The 16,923-nt window shown below is 36.3% G+C and overlaps 2 protein-coding genes across 4 annotated transcripts in view; one reads left to right on the top strand and one right to left on the bottom strand.

Moving 5' to 3' along the window:
• The first annotated feature begins 6,081 nt into the window (after window positions 1–6,081).
• LOC149827315 (ribonuclease 3-like protein 2) lies at window positions 6,082–10,368 on the top strand. Of its 2 annotated transcripts, none has more exons than XM_090019280.1 (4): window positions 6,082–6,686; window positions 6,768–6,908; window positions 7,011–7,387; window positions 10,017–10,368. In XM_090019280.1, exons 1-4 carry the CDS (start codon window positions 6,189–6,191, stop codon window positions 10,201–10,203), a joined length of 1,203 nt encoding a protein of 400 aa, XP_089875406.1. In that variant the 5' UTR covers window positions 6,082–6,188; the 3' UTR covers window positions 10,204–10,368. The 2 variants fall into 2 exon arrangements, with proteins under 2 accessions (XP_089875406.1, XP_089875405.1); XM_090019279.1 differs by having other exon boundaries at window positions 6,085–6,686; window positions 6,981–7,387.
• Window positions 10,369–11,837: 1,469 nt separating this feature from the next.
• LOC149827316 (hyperosmolality-gated Ca2+ permeable channel 1.5-like) overlaps window positions 11,838–16,923 on the bottom strand; it is a 75,547-nt gene continuing 70,461 nt past the window's right edge. For both annotated transcript variants that reach the window (XM_090019277.1, XM_090019278.1), the window contains exon 12: window positions 11,838–12,295. In XM_090019277.1, coding sequence (XP_089875403.1) covers window positions 12,047–12,295 — 249 coding nt within the window. In that variant the 3' untranslated portion in view covers window positions 11,838–12,046. The remainder of the gene's footprint in view (window positions 12,296–16,923) is intronic.

Genomic DNA, 16,923 nt, shown 5'->3' on the forward strand with positions numbered 1-16,923 from the left:
TTTATTTTTTTATTGCTTAGATTTTTGCCAAAAAATTGCAAGATTTATGAAAAAATTTCAAATTCTTGTGAGTTTTAAAAAAAATAATATTTTATTGTTTTTAACTTTTGTCACTATGTAACAAATCTTACAACATTTTACTGGGTTTTCAAATAGAACAACCAACCTGGATGAGTCTATAACCCTTGCTTGAGTATCCAATCATGCAATATTCTCATACATATAAAGAACATCTATTTCAAATATATATATATATATAGAAAGAGAGAGAGAGAGACTAGGTTAAGACGGACCACTACCAGTCCTACAATGCACCCATCAATTGAACCCACAAGATTTCGACACCCGGTAGCGTGCACTATCCAGTTACATTATTTTTTTTGTTTTAAGGGCAAATCTTGCAGCGACAAACCTGTAGTCTGGTACAGCCTGTGGCATGCAACACACTACCAGGGTGGCACGCCCTGCTGGTTGCCTGCATAGATGAGAAACGAGGCTGGGGGTTGGGCTGACTCCAGCTTGCTGCATCGCTCTGCACCACCTGCTGCACCCCTATGGGTGTCATGTGTTGCAGCACACCCCATAGAGCTGTCTGGGATCGGGCAGACCACGCCCACTAGTACCCGAATAGAGCAGTGTTGCGACACCTGAAGAAGGGCAGCAGACTGGGGCCAAACTGACCCCAGCAGGCAGTGCACCCATCTGCACCCTGCAGCGTTTGGATCAGGGTCAAATGGACCCAGCCCCTACTGGGACAGTCCGGCCATTCAGGTCTGGACTGACAGCCAGTGAATAAAATCAAACAAACTCGGTCTGATGCATCCCTACAGCAACGCAGTATGTCGGGCAAACCCCGACCCATTTCATTCTCAACCAAAATTGGAATAATATAAAAGAATAACACAGCTCCTATGGCCGATCGTGTATATATAATTTTTTTTCTTTTGCATAACAGAAAATAATTTTAAAACACCAAGCCCATGGCATACAGGGTTTCTTTTCAGAAATCTAACAAAAAGAGGAACATTATTCTACAACTATGCTCACACACACACACACACACACACACAAAAAAAAAAAAAAAAAATCATGTAGGATCTAATGTATGAATACAATACTTATGCTTGTAATTCTAATTCATGATAAAAACAATATATATATATATATATATATATATATATATATATATATATATATATATATATATATATATATATATATATATATATATATATATTCACTTAATAGCATGAACCGACTACATGTATTACGCTATGGATCTTGTTGTTTAAATTGGATCCATAATGGCATGCATCCAAGCATAGTCTTGTATGATGGCCCATAAATCACATACAAAGATTGATGACCCCTACCTCATAAGTATATCGGAATATCGGGAAACTCATGCACGGATGATCGATATACCCCGCTACGGTGGTCTGCCCTAGATTGTGCACACCCCTCCGACCAACACGAACTCCTTCAATAGAGTTCCCTCACCCTAGCTGTGTGGAGGAAAATGAGAGAGAGAGAGAGAGAGAGGTTCTCTACTATGTAGGGTCTCACTCAAAATGGGAAAGAAGAGAGTCTGCACAGCACCTTTCTCTTTTGGTGCTCTCCCCCCCCCCCCCGCAACACACACGCACACAAGGTAGGTATTTAAAATTCTTGTTTCTTTATATATATATATATATATATATATATATATATATATATATATATATATATATATATATATATATATAAAGGAGGGAGGTCGATCTACCCTTCCTTCCTTTCTTTGATTCCCAAAAAGGTAGTCTCATAAATGAGATCTCTCGTTTACATAGGAGGGGCCCACTTGGGTGGGGGTGACCTTATTTCATTTGGTTTTGTTTCTCTTAATGTCTTATATTTAATTTTAGAAAAAATATTAAGATGGTTTTTAATTTTAAGTAATATATTAAGTAGGTAGATTAGGAAAGATTTTTAATAATTCTCATTTTGGTAGGAGGGCCCATTGGGGAGGGGGGGGCGAGCCACCCATGGGATCCTACCTGCCATAATTATAAGATAATATTTAATTAAAATTTTAAAACCCTAATCCAAAATTTCTATTTGATCTCGAATCTGGATTGGATCCAATTCTATCTTAAATGGATACATATCCATATCTAATGCAAAGTGGGATTTGTACCTATTCAAGATCCAAATTCAAATACCAGATCCAAATTAATAAATCCAAAATCAATCCAAATATCTGGATCTGGATTCATCAGGGCTAGGTGATCGAAGGTTAAACCTGTTGGCTGTTTGCTTCTTGTTTTGTTGCTCCAACATCAACCCGAGCTTGAACAACCATATATTGCCTGGGTCGGCTTGAGCTGAACACCTTTATTTTAAAATGGTTTTAAGAGTTTTTTGAGATTTGTGTCAAAAGATTTTTGAAAAGAAGGAAGATGGTGGGAATTGAACCCATGCCAATGACTTATACGTTAAGGTAAGACCTCTCTTTCCGACCATATTATAAAAAAGATACATACATATGTAAAATTTAATTTCTTTATATAACTATGTAAGCCAAGCTTAATCGGGCGTATCCGAGCTGAACTGCTTGTTCAAGCTTGGCTCATTTACGTGTACCGAGCCTTTTCCCTTGTTCAAGATCATCTTATTTAGTTTTTCAAACGAGTTTGAGACGAACTTAAATGGGTCTAGCCTAAGTTTGTGCATCCCTACCGATTACAGTTTAGGGGTTCAGACTGACATTGGTAGGTGTCTGCTTGCATCTTGTTTTGTTGCCCAAACAACCTATTGCAGTTTATCAGGTTTATGTAAAGCAATCTTCCAAATCAAACATAGCTAAATGGTTGGATTCTGTTTGGGATCTTCGCACCCCAAACATCAAACCAACCAATTTACTGAACAATGGGATTTGTAGCTCCCTTCTGCCAACAGTAGTATATAGTTTGAGCTCAATTAGTGTTGATCATAAGCTAACCAGGTCCAGTGTTCAGAACAGTCTGCCCCGGCCATATATGCCTAAACCAACCCGAGAGTCATGCAGGATGCAGTTTCAAACAAATCTGCTAAAGACCAAAAAGCTAACTAGATTTTGATGCAAACACTCCAAAATGTATATCGGATCTTGCCAGTACCAGACCCTCATGGAAACACTTCAAGGCATCTATTATGGTTACCAAATCTACATCTACTGGAAGATTCATTAGTTCGGTGGTTCTCAAGGAACAGAAATTGGATGAAGCACATGCACCAGATGGAGGGTTTTATAGATTATTCCATTTGGGTTCAATCTTATTATTTGGATTTTTTAATTTGATTTGGATCTTAATTAGGTAATGAATCCATTTTATATATATAATAGAATTTAATGTTTTTCTTGTCTATAATATAGTTATGCTGTGATACTTATTTCTTTTAATTTCATTCAATTTCTTTTGATTTTCAATAGACCATAGATTGGCGTATAGATAGGCAAAGATTAGCATAGTTCCACAATCTTGTGGAGTGATTGAATCATATTTGGACCAAATAAGAGCTCTCCCCATCGAATTAGGAAGCTTTCAATACAAATCAAGGAATGATTTGAGGAAGTTATACGCTGGCCTCTCTTGTTGTTATCTTTTTCTTCATTTGACGCTTTTCTAGATCCTTCTAATAATTTTGGATCTGGATCATTTGATGCGTTTATCTTAACAAATTCATGTCAGAAAAATGTTTATGAGAAAAGAAAAAAAAGAGTTGCTGGAAAAACAAATAATTAAGGGCATTGGTTTTTGGATTTGGTAACTAGTACCTACTTATGACAGGTGTTTAAATCTGAAAATGAGTGGGATTTGGTGTTATCAAGTCCCTTCTTATCTCCACTGTATTGCCATTTCTCAAGACTTTTCAATTTTCAAGGGACAATACAAGATACCAAAAAGGACTCATGTTTTTTTCAATTTTGAGTTCTCTTCCTTTTTCTTTAAGGTTTTTGTGATCTCTTCTACAAGAAAATATCCTAGGAAAAGTAATAACGCCAAAGGTTGGATAGTTTTTCCTGTTGTTTTTTTCTTTATTATAAGCATGTTTGGAAGTGAGAAAATGGTAGAAAAAATGCAAGAAAGAAAGAAAAAATGACAACTTTTTCAACCGTTCAAAACCAGAAAATATTTTTTGAAGAAAAGTTTTTCTAAAAGTTTAATTTTTTCGGTCAAAAATGTTGGAGAGGTGGACAATTTTTTTTCTGCCAAACATTCTTTTTGCATCAAGACACCTCATTCCATGAGACTCCCACAAGGGGTATCTGGTCAAGGTGGGCAGTGCCCATCCTAACTCAGAGCACATTAGTTCCTTAGATCAGGCAGTCCCGACCAAAGGCCATGGCACAATGGGTGCCTCTCTCTCTCTCTCTCTCTCTCTCTGCATTGTCCCGACCCCAACTTCGCCTCTCTCTCGGAATGCCACTATACCAGAGGATGGCTTCGGTCATTTGCCATTTGGAGGTGCCACTACCCAACTCCTCTCTCTCTCTCTAAATTTCTACTCAGGCCTCGGTCTGGCATGCTGCCTGTGTGCATGTCTGCGTTAGACCGTCTGCCATCCGATGGTATATGTCTAATACGGTGGACGTCCAAACTTCTTGTGTTTTTTTATGGTTAGGGATTTTAGTGTTTTTATGATTTTTTTTTTTTCAATTAGCATATAAAATTAATAATGATGTTTGTTAGGATTTATGACTTAAATTTTTTATTTACTTTTTATTAAATAGTTGCATATTAATAATTAGGTTTTAAGGCTTTTTGTATTTTTTTTCAATTAGTATTTAAGTTTTTATTTATTAGTTATTTCTACACATGATTCCACATGCTTGATTTTTATTTAGAATTTTGGGGGTTTTGTTAATTTTTTGTTTCAGTTAGACTATATATCATATTATGAATAGTGTTTGATAGGTTTTATGGCTTTTATTTATTTTTTTAATAGAATGAATATTTAATTAGGTTTTAAAGTTTTTTTAATTAGCATATATGTATGAATAGTGTTTGTTTAGGATTTAGATTTTTTATTTAGTTTTATTTTTTAAATAGCATGAACCATGCATATTTCATTAGGTTTTTGTTATTTTTTCCCAATTAGCATTTAGGTATTTATGTGTTTTTTCATTTCAATCAATATTAAACTTGATTCCACATGCTTGGTTTTAGTTATAAACTTAGAATTTTTTGGATTTTGTTTCTTTTAATTATTATATAAATAAATGATGTTTGTTAGAATTTAGGAGCTAGGATTTAGGTTTTAGGTTTTATATTTAGTTTTTTTAAATGGCATGACTATTTAATTAGGTTTTAGGCTTTTTAATATTTTTCTAATTAAAATTTAGGTGTTTAATTTTGGTTTTTTATATAAGATGAATATTTAATTAAGTATTTTTGTATTTTTTTTAATCAACAATAAACATGATTTTACATGCTCAGTTTTAGTTAGAAACTTAGAATTTTAAGATTTTTATTAATTAACATATACATGTGAATCATGTTTGTTTAGGATTTAAGTTTTTGACTTTTTTTTAAACAGCGTTTTAGGGTTTTTTTATTTTTTTTAATTAGCATTTAGGTACTTCTTTGTTTTTTCATTTTTCTTTTTAATAAACATTAGGCTTGAATCCACAAGTTTGATTTTAGTTTTAAACTTAGAATTTTAAGGTTTTTATAATTATATATATATGTGTGTGTGAATGGTGTTTGTTAGGTTTTATATTTATTTTTTAAATAGTATGAATATTTAATTAAATTTTATGTTTTTTGTGTTTGTTTTCTTTACTGTGCATTTGTGCTACGTAGATTCCTTCTTTAAAATCAACTTCAGTTAAATAAAAAGCGGGAAAGCGTTAAAAAAAACAGTAAGAATGGATTTTAACCTTTATCCCCGGTTCCATCTCCGATTCTTGCCTTTCATCTCCGGTCCAAACGGAGCGAGTTGGAGCGAGGCCCCGTTTTCCCCGGGTCCCTGCCATCCCTAATCATACGTCCCCCATTCGGGCCCCACCACGCAGAAGAAAGAACTAGAAGAAGCAGCAGGAACAGGAGGACTCGGAGTCCAACCTGTCCTGCTTCTGCAGTCATAGACACACTCTTTCTTCTGCCCGTCTTCCCCTCGTTCCCTGCTTCCTTCCTTCCTTCTTCCTCTTTCCTTCGCCTTTTTCCATGATCAAGATTCTCACCGACAGCCCTGCGAACCAAACACAGTCGGCGATGGAAGGAGAAGAGGAGATGAAGGGGTCGGCGCCGTGGTCGACGTACTCTGGAAAGAAGGCGCAGAGCCACCGGCAGAGGAGGATGGAGCTTGACGGAGAGGCGGAGGTGCAGCTGCTGAGGGCGGAGGCGTGCACGCGGGACGAGGCGATGGCCGCTGTGGAGACCGCCATAGGCTACAAGTTCACCGACCGGACCCTGCTGGAGAGCGCGCTCACCCACTCGTCCTTCCCCGACGCCTCCTCCTACGAGAGACTCGAGTTCATGGGCGACTCCGTCCTCGGCCACCTCCTCTCAACCCACCTCTACACCAGCTATCCAAATCTCGACCAGGGCAGCCTCTCTCTCCTCCGCGCCGCCAACGTGAGCACCGAGAAGCTCGCCCGCGCCGCCGTCAAGCTCGGTCTCTACCCCTTCCTCCGCCGCAACTCCCCCTCCCTCGACGACAAGGTCCGCTTTTCCCGCTCTTTGTTTCTCTGGTTTCGCCGCCGGGATTTGGGGTTTCTCATTTGGTGGTGATATCTGGTTCAGGTGGTCGAGTTCATGAAGGCGATCCAGCAGGAGGACGCGATCGCCACCGTGAAGCCCCCCAAAGTCCTCGCCGATATGGTCGAGTCGGTTTCGGCCGCGGTTTACATCGATTGCGGCTACAATCTCGATGAATTGTGGCTGGTACTTAATCTCTTTGAATCAATCGTTTTTTTTTCTGTAACTCGCGCTTCATCATTGCTTATTTTTCAGAAGAATTTTCTGGGCTTTTATGGTTCTTTTCAGATCGTTCGAGATATGTTGGCGCCGATCGTGACTCCGGAAACGCTACAGAATCATCCGTGGACGGAATTGCTGGAGTTGTGCCAGAAAATGGGGAAGGAATTGAAATCCCAAGCGAAATTGGATAAGACGGGCATGAATGTGGTTAATGTTATCATCGATGGTGCGAAGTGCGGAACAGGTTACAGCGAGAACAAGGACATCGCTAAGAATGCCGCGGCGAGGAAGGCCCTGGAGAGGATTAGGGAGAGTCTAGGAGTCGAGCCGGCGGTCGAAGTGGTTGTGGATTGTCCGATGAGCAATGGGGTGGATGAAGACGGTGCGAAACAGAAGTTAAATGTGTTTTGTGGTAAAATGCGTTGGACTTTCCCTATATACAGGTATGCTTTTATTTTTTTCATTCTTTTAGAGGAATAATTTGGTATCCTAAATTGACATGAGATACTAAGATGATTTTTGCTATTATTTGTTTATGTTACTTTTCATAATGTTAATGTTGATTATTATGGAGTTTCTGGCTGATTTTTATGATTCAAAATGTATGTCATTACTTGTCATGACTGAGTGGAAGTAAGGGATATGAAGCCTGGAGGTGGCTACTAATGTGTGGATTGTAAAAGTTGTTTGGTAACTAGGGAACTGAGTGTTGTGTCTTATGGTTCAACAAAAATGTTTTTTTGTTTTTTTATTTTTTATTTTTGAACATGGTATTTGAGGTTTGTTGGAAATCATTTTTACTTGGTCTCTTTGATCACAACCCATGAGCTGCAACCCACATCCAAAAAGATATCATATACTCTACCATGCCACATCCTTCCTGCACACACATTTTGAGTAATATATCTTTTTTTCATTTTTCAGAATCGGAAACTCTTATCATTTTTTCACATGTATGATGTGATCATTTAGAATTTGGTGGAATAACTAACTCACCAACTAGCCTCATCTTAATCTTAGTCATCAAACACCACCACTCAGCCTTATCAGCACTAAATTCCACCTATGTCTGGTCGACCCATATTCATGAGCGATTAAACCAGTCTTTATCCACTAAGTGGTTCCATTTGAACTCTAAATAACTTACTAGAGCAATTTTTGCAACAGCATGCGTATGTAAACAATAGGAGCAATTGAGTCAGGGCACCTTACTCAAAGAGAAAGATATCTTATCTTGAAAGCGTGAAACCCTGTTGAAATTGTATTTCTTGTTTCATTGAAGTGACATTTTAGAAGACAATTTTTTGTCATGTACTAAGAATTTGAGATTTATAAATTCCAGGATTGTATTGTTTTTTTATCCCAGTAATTTTGCGCTCCAAGTTCAATGTATTAGGATTATCATTTATTGAGTATCTAAACTAAGAAATCCCTGTAACTACAAGATCTTTGCAAGAACTTGACATAGTTTATCATTTTGACTTGGAATATTAGGTTGCTCTTTCGTTCATGTCCTCATACTTTCCTGGAGCTTAGTTTTGGAGTTTACTTTTTTCAATAACTAAAGGTAGAGGCAAACTTGTTGAACCTTGTAGCAGATCCACATCCATACAAATTGGTGACATGGTGACTTTGTTGAATAACACAGACATTTTTCTGTAGCACATTTTTATTGCATTTTATATAATTTTTAGTGCTAAATCTTATTCATGATCATCTGTATAATGTAATGTCAATATTGTTGTAAAATTGCAAAATTTTATAGAATTAAAAAATTGGCAGTCAAGGTGTCTGATTGAATATGTATTGGTCTCGGATAATATTTTTTGTTTTGTCTCCGTCAATTGAGTTTTGTAAGTCAGATCTTAGAAACAAAAGAAGAAAGAGATGCTATGCAGCTGTTACTGTAAATATTGCTTCTATGGTTAGGGGTTTGCACCATTTATCCTTTATTTATGTCAAACAAACCCTATTGGAATACACATGTAGTATGTTTTGACTTTAGTTATCCTTCAGAGTTGAAACAATACAAGCTTGTGCGCTTGAACTTTCTTGTTTGCTGCTGATCTTAAGATTGCTTGTACATGCTTTAAAACCTAACGCTTGGCTTTACATCTAAGGTGACAATATTTAATTTTTCTTTTATTAGCAATACTAATAAACAGGCCTTCATGTATTCATTTAGTCCTATTCTTTATCATTGTGCATATCCATCTCAACACCACATTATCTCAGTTGTATATTGCCATATATGAAATTTTAAGAAGCCTAGCAATTGCTTATATTGTCATTTTTTTATCACTTCTTATTCCATCTATGCTTGGAAACAGATTGTCTCCTCGATTTATTTCAAGCTATGCAGGGTGGTAAAATTTACTTAGGAAACAGTGGTAAAGTAATAGACTTGAAAGACTGAAACTTTGACTCAAAGTTGACTTTTAGATATGAAGGGATGGGTAATTAGGATTGCACAAAACTAACTTGGTAGATGGGACAAGGCCTGATGATGAGGAGGATAATGATAAACATCACTTGATTTAACTTTATCATAATGTTCCTAGTTTCCCCAAGAGCCAAATTTAATTTTTATTAAGAGAAACAGACCTCTTAAGGCACTTTGTGGAATGGGAGAGCTCCCTATACAGCATTTATGTCATCTGAAACTTATTTCCTGATTTATGTAATCGAGAAACCAAAACAATCTGCTGCACACACACACACACACACGGTCTCTCTCTCTCTCATTTCAGTTTTTTTTTTTTTTTGGGGGGGGCTACAGGGGCAAATTTACGTAGTTAATTTAGGTATAGGAAACAGGGAAACGACAGGCTCAAAACTCATGAAAATTTGAAATCATGAACTACTGAACCTTGTTCTTCTGAGTTATCCATACACAAACACTTGTGGTTGTGCTTGGACCAAACAAGTGAAATCCTTGTTGCGAAATTACAGCAGATACGGGTCATTACTTATGAAAATTGGAAGCATGTTGTGATTGCATTTTATATATTGACATATGCCCCTGCCGATATAAATTTTGCCAAGCTTGTTTTACTAATTTTTGAACTGCAGACTTGTTAGAGAGGATGGACCAGCACACGGCAAGAGATTTATCAGTTCTGTTGAGGTCTCAACATCAAATAATAAGGTGGTCATTAAGGGTGATATGAAGGGGAGGGTGAAGGACTCTGAGAACTCTGCAGCTCAAAAAATGTTGTACCACTTGAGTAATTCAGAAAAGTTAGCAATTGAACTGTAATGCAATGTGTATGAGAAGATGTAATCATACAAACATGGTTGCACAAAAAATTTATGGCGTTTTGACACTCCATTTATAGGTGATTTTGCAGACCGGAACCTTCGGAGAATTTTCAGTCCCTTGAATCTGCTTTCATTTTTATCAGAAAGCAGTTATTGTGTACAAGTTGGATTTGCTCTGTGTGTGTATGTGTGTGTGTGTGAGCATGCATACAGATTGTGGGTGTTTTGGTGCTGCCATTGGTGATTGTTTCATGATAGATAGTTCTGGTAGTAAACTGAATTCTCTATGTTACAATTCTCTTTAACTTCAAGGTCATGTATTTGTTCATTTGCATATTGGCTGTTGAAGTTGATGTGCTGGTGGATTTCATACATTTGTTGTTCTCTCTCCAGTAACATGTGCTTGGGTTCGTCCCAGCTTTGAATAAATGCAGGATGTAAACCCATTTATAAATATAAGTACATATTTGAAATCCACCTTTCGGTTGCCTCATTTCTGAAACTGTCGACTGTTTCATCCTTTCTTGAGATGGTTCACAATTTCCTTCTCTTGGAATATCAGATCAGTTTTCCAGTTGGATGGTGATCTTTTTTTTTTTTTGAGACGGGTGGGGATGGTGATTGTTGTTTTGGTTTACGTGGTAGAGAAAGTCATGTGATTGAACCTTGTGTACAGGCCCGTCATTTTCCTTGTATGTGGAATGCAGAGAGAGAGAGAGATGCGCGTTGGAAGAGGTTTAGTTTGTGACTTGTTTTCTTTTCCTTCTTTTTTATCAAAAAAAAATCTGTTACAAACAACATTGTGGTATAAATGATATGGAAAAAATAAAATAACACGACCACAATTAAACATGATGTTCTTGAGACCCTGATCAACCAAATTTGGTCGTGCTCCACCTATTCATGATGCCCACCGTATCTCTTCTAAAAGTGTTGATAATCACTGTTTTTGAATTTGAGGCTTTGAGCATCCGAAACGAAGCTCAATATTTTATACCCTAACTTTCCACTTTTAGGTGCTATTGCTTTTATTATTAAACCTGCAGTGAATTGCCTTCATGGTCGCGAATGGTGAAACCAAGCTGCTATCTCCAACCACATCAACTTTTTGTTTAATGGGATGATCCAAACTTTTACGGATGTCTGGAATCCAATTGCAAGCCTTATTTAGTGTTGTGCTCAATGACATTCTACTGGTTGAAGTTCGCTTCAAAAATGGCTTAATTCTGACACCCATATTTTACGTATGATAACCTGAAATGCTACCAGCCAAGCTTGCTGGATTAGTTTTTACAAAAACCGTACTTTTGTGCACCATTGTAGAGCATCGACTAACTACACGAAAACCGTACTTTTGTGCACCATTGTAGAGCATCGACTAACTACACGTTGGGAATTTTCCATTGAGCAAACAAAAGCGATCAAATTCGAATCATGTTACCATGGTCGTGCTATCATCCCGCATGTGCAAGGAGCATCGGCAGGTTGTCCCAAAACTTGGAATGCAAGAATCGGGGATGTCGAGCGTCCTGGCATGCAAACGCCCTCTTAAGGAATTTAAAAGAGAAGACTACAAGTAGTTCTCATCAGTTTAAGTAGTTTTCAGCCTTACAAATGAGGTATGCAAAACAATAAAAAAACATAAAAGAATAATTAACCATTACCACCTTTAGTTTGATATGGTACAACGCCTTGATTGATAGTACTTGAAAAATTTTCACGTGCACTGTCCAGCGCCTTGATTGATTCTACTTGAAATTTTAAACCCTTCTCTCCAAACTCAAGTGTAAGGATACATAAACTATGCACATTGATGCAGGTTTATTAGAACAATATACAATTTATGTTTGTTCACTGACGTCTACAAGAGATGGTGATGAAGAACTGTATCTGCTTGGCAACGGTGTGTTCCTTCTTGATTGGCGCTTGGTGGGCACGAGTGCATCTTCCAGCTCATGCACTGCTCCTGAGAATGTATCTTCCTCCTCTTCACTTTTAAAAACTGGATGTATGTAAGCATTCTGAAGGTAACCTTTCAAGTTCAGGCCTGGCTCAGCCGTACGCTCCAATGTATCTTTTATCATTGCTTCCTAGAATGTTATACACGCAAGACGAAAATGACACAGAGATCAGGCAACATTGTAGCTCCATGGAATGCATTCATGCATGAATTTCTAAATAACGGTAAAGAGAAACAACCATGACCAGGTTTAGCACTGATCTATGAAATGAACAGCAGCCTAATGTACGGAATGCACAGGGAAACACCGACTGTGGATGATCACAATTATTTAGTACATACAACACTTCATAAGAATCTTTGAAGAAAATGACAGTAAACTCCATTTCCAGATGATTATACTTTAAAGATGCATGGATATAGTTCATCAAAGAAATGAAAGGTACACATGACAATTTTCTTCCAGCTGTGAAGATATTAGTATCATAATTTCTTTTCAAACAGAATAAACTGTACCGTAATAATTATGACCGTGCTACATGACATAGCAACAAATCTTCGTAGCAACATAAATCTTCCTATAGTATCAGTAAAGAAAACAGGCTATATACGTTGTGATCTTCAAGGTCCTTGTGTTCCCACATTTAAAGAAAATGAAGCACTATAACAAAGAAGCAATTTAAAGCAAAGAGAGTCCATGTTCGAGTTATAAACCTTGTTCCATTAGTATGACAAACAGTTGTCACCTTGTTGAGAAGAAATATTCATTCCCATAACAATGGTTTCTATATAAAAACAACCTCTGCGTGACAGAATACAGATATTTATTGTATCCCAAGGCAAAGAGGTAAACATCATTCTGTATGGAAAAGAGAATTACCATACCTTATCATATACAGTTATATTGAAACAGAGTTCATGAGTATGCGCGGATCACACTTCCTAATAAAAAGTCAGTTTCAGGTATTATTTAGTCAACCACATCCTGTAGATGTCTTTACCATGGTTTGTTCAATAAGAAACATGATTTGGATCTGATGGTTTGGATTAAAAATTGAATTTTCTTTTCTCGTGAATTTTTTTTGTGGATAATAGACTTGTTTTCCATACTGTGAACATATCAAAATCTGTTAATCAAATGCATTTTCCCTACTAAAATAACTATAAAAATCATATTGTACCATTGGATCCACTAAAAAATTCAACACAAACAGTAGAAATAAAATAAATGGATCTAATAGAGAATACCCTTGAGGTTACAAAAGATAAAACCCAATAATATATATATATATAATCATCATCATCAAGCCTTATCCCAATTACATGGGGTTGGCTTTGAGAGTCTTGTCTCTCCATTCCTGTCTATCTAGAGCTAAAACTTCAGTCACTTTCCAGTCTTTCATGTCACCTCTAACTGCCTCATTTCAAGTCTTCACTCGTAATCAAATGCATTTTCTCTACTAAAATAACTATAAAAATCATATTGGATCCACTAAAAAAAATTCAACACAGATAGTAGAAAGAAAATAAATGAGAGAATACCCTTGAGGTTACAAAAGATAACCCCAATAATATATATATATATATATATATCATCATCATCATCAAGCTTTATCCCAATTACAGGGTCGGCTTTGTGAGTTTTGCTTCTCCATTCCTGTCTATCTAGAGCTAAAACTTCCGTCACTTTACAATCTTTCATGTCACCTCTATCTGCCTTCTTTCAAGTCTTCAGTGGTCCTTCTACTTTATCCAGGCTTGAGACTGGTACTAGTTGTGTCGAAACCCCCTTTAATGGCAGGAGTGTTATATATATATATATATGGAAATGAAAACCTACCCAATAGAAAACCTCCCAAACCTACCCAATAAGAAACATTTATCAGATTTTCGGTGTTTTTTTCAAAATTCTGACCTTACATATGTGTTCAGCATGAGTAATTTACTAGAAATCGATACTTGGATCATGTATTTTAGATGAAAAAAATGATATTTGGAGCCTCAAAAATTTATGAAATTGTAGGCCGTTGATTTTTGAAACCTTATAAAAACATATTCATGCATCAACATCAAATGCTCCAAGAACTGATTCCTATAAAAACAAGCGCATATATCACATCTGTAAGGTCAAAATTTCGAAAAAACAGCAAAAAATCTGATAAATATTTCTTATTGGGTAGGTTTGGGAGGTTTTCTGTTGGGTAGGTTTTCATTCCCATTATATATATATATATAGCCATTAGAATATGTTTACTGGAAATATATGAACCGGAGTATGAATCGAGATTTTCATGGGTTTTTGTTTGTTTGTTTTTATTTCACCATATGGATGTGATCTACATGCATGGTTTTATGGGGATCGGCTTTCGGATCAGCCAATTATAACACATTAGCAGGATGTTTTAAGGCTTAAAAATCGATGGCTCAGAACTTTCATAAATATTCAAGCACCCAAAAATCACATTTTTCGTCAAAAATACATTATCAAAGAGGCAATTCCTAGCAAACAGACCATGACGAATGCATCTGCAGGGTCAGATTCACGAAAGAAGCATAAAAAATACCTAGTTCACACTATGGTTCACATATTAAACATATTCTAGTGGCTCATTATATATATATATATATATATGAGAGAGAGAGAGGTGCATACACACACGCATTCATGATACACTAGCCTTTTTGATAGTATGTCACCCTAACGTTCACTGATGGTCAATGGAATTGATTTCATTTGTCAGTTTTACCAGGTCTAAAATTGACTAATTTATTGGTATCACGTATAAAAAAATGAGTTCCTTCAAAGATGTTCACTAAATCACCAACAATGGATGCTCAAAGAGTTCCACCAAAATACCGAAATGAATACTCAAAGAACCACAAAAGGGTTCACTCACAAATACCCACTAAATGTGTTCAAGAACAAAAGATAAAAAATAGTGATTTTATTGATTGTAACCCACACTTGAATTGATACATAGAGTGGGGGCTATGCCCCATATTTATACACAAAGGAGAAGGCTCCTTGAGAGTCGTTGGGGTCCCAACCATTGGGGTCCCAACGACTCTATTGTATTGACTAGTCAACATGTTAACTAGTTCAATACAAACTAAAAAATAAAAAATCTAATTCTAACTAGAATAACCCTAACTTAGTTACACATATATATATATATATATGTTTATTTACATTTTTTACACTCTCCCTCAAACTTACAGTTGAATAACCAAAAGTTTGTCTAAGAGAAAGTAAAATTTAAGAGCAGCAAGAGGTTTGGTGATGAAATTCGCTAATTGATATTCTGAAGTAACATAGGGAAAATAAATAGTGCCCTATAGGAATTCCTCTCGTACATAGTGACAATCCATCTCAATGTGTTTGGTTCGTTCGTGGGAAGTCCGGTTGCTGGCAATGTAGATGAAACTTTTGTTGTTACAACATAGTCGTGATGCTCATTTATTCTGAATACCCATATCAACCATAAATCTTCTTAACCAGACCACTTTCATAGTGGTTATAGCCATAACTTTGTATTCTACTACATTTGATGAAAGAGACTTTCTGTTGCTTCTTGCACCTCAAGAAAATCAGCAATTCATCTAAAATACACAAAACCAGTAGTTGAGTGTCGATTATTTGGATCTTCTTCCCAGTCAACATTGGTATAAGCAATTAAATCTAAGGATGAAGAAGCAAACAAGAAAAATTCTCAAAAAAATAAAAGTTTTAATATATCTAATAATACGCAAAACTTCTCTCATATGAACAGTGATAGCAGCATGCTGAAATTAGCTCGTTGTATGAACTGCATGCTCAATGTCAGGTCTCTTAATTGAGAGATATGACAATACCCCAACAAGTTGTCTGTAAGGTATTGGATTTTCAAGTGGTTCTCTATCATCAATTTTTATTTTGACATTGACAACTTTGGGAGTGTCGACCTTCTTATCATCTTTGATACCAGACCTGTCAACAATATTTAAAGCAAACTTAGATTGAGTCAGCAGATAACCTCTAGAAGAATAAGCAACTTCTATACCAAGAAAAAATTTAAAAAAATCCAAATCAATCATTTAAAAATATGTTTTGAGAAGCTTTTTAATGTGTTCAACTCCATGTTTATCACTGCCAGTGATTATCATATTGTCCACGTAGAAGAGAAAGATAATAATACCTGCATTAAAAATCTTAACAAACAAAATTGTTTCAGTCAGACAAAATTGAAATCCAATATCAAACATATAGGGCCTTATCTAAGCGAAGAGCTTTTCCTTTAGGGATAACTATGTAGGCAATGTTTTTATATAAACTTTTTTAGCCAAGCTTCTATTGAGAAACATAATTTTAACATCCATTTGATATATAGGTCATTTTTTCATAGAGGCAAGAGCTACTGAGATCCTAACTATGGTCATTCTAGTAACTTAAGCAAAGGCTTCCTCATAGTCTATTCCATATTGTTGGGAATATCTCTTGGCAACTAATCTGGCTTTATACCTTTCAAGAGTTTTAGCACTCTTGGTTTTAACTTTATACACCCATCGATAACCTATAGGCTTCTTTCCTGGGAGAATGTCTTGAATAGTCCAAGTATCCGCCTTTTTTAAAGCATCTAATTCCACTCTCATAGCTTCTACCCACTCAGGATGTTCCTTTGCTTCAACATACTTGGAAGGTTCTATATAGGAATGTATTAATGCAATGTAGGCTTGATACCTAGGTAAAAATGACTCATAGGACACAAAATTTTCAGGAAT

The sequence above is a fragment of the Nuphar pumila genome, chromosome 10 (genome assembly GCF_984573655.1).
Source record: "Nuphar pumila chromosome 10, dmNupPumi1.hap1.1, whole genome shotgun sequence".
Lineage (NCBI taxonomy): Eukaryota > Viridiplantae > Streptophyta > Magnoliopsida > Nymphaeales > Nymphaeaceae > Nuphar > Nuphar pumila.

Coding starts and splice junctions, on each gene's coding strand:
- LOC149827315 (XM_090019279.1), top strand. CDS start 6,189: ATGATCAAGATTCTCACCGACAGCCCTGCGAACCAAACACAGTCGGCG. Junction 6,909..6,980: donor ATCTCGATGAATTGTGGCTG/GTACTTAATCTC, acceptor ATTTTTCAGAAG/AATTTTCTGGGCTTTTATGG. Junction 7,388..10,016: donor TGGACTTTCCCTATATACAG/GTATGCTTTTAT, acceptor TTTGAACTGCAG/ACTTGTTAGAGAGGATGGAC.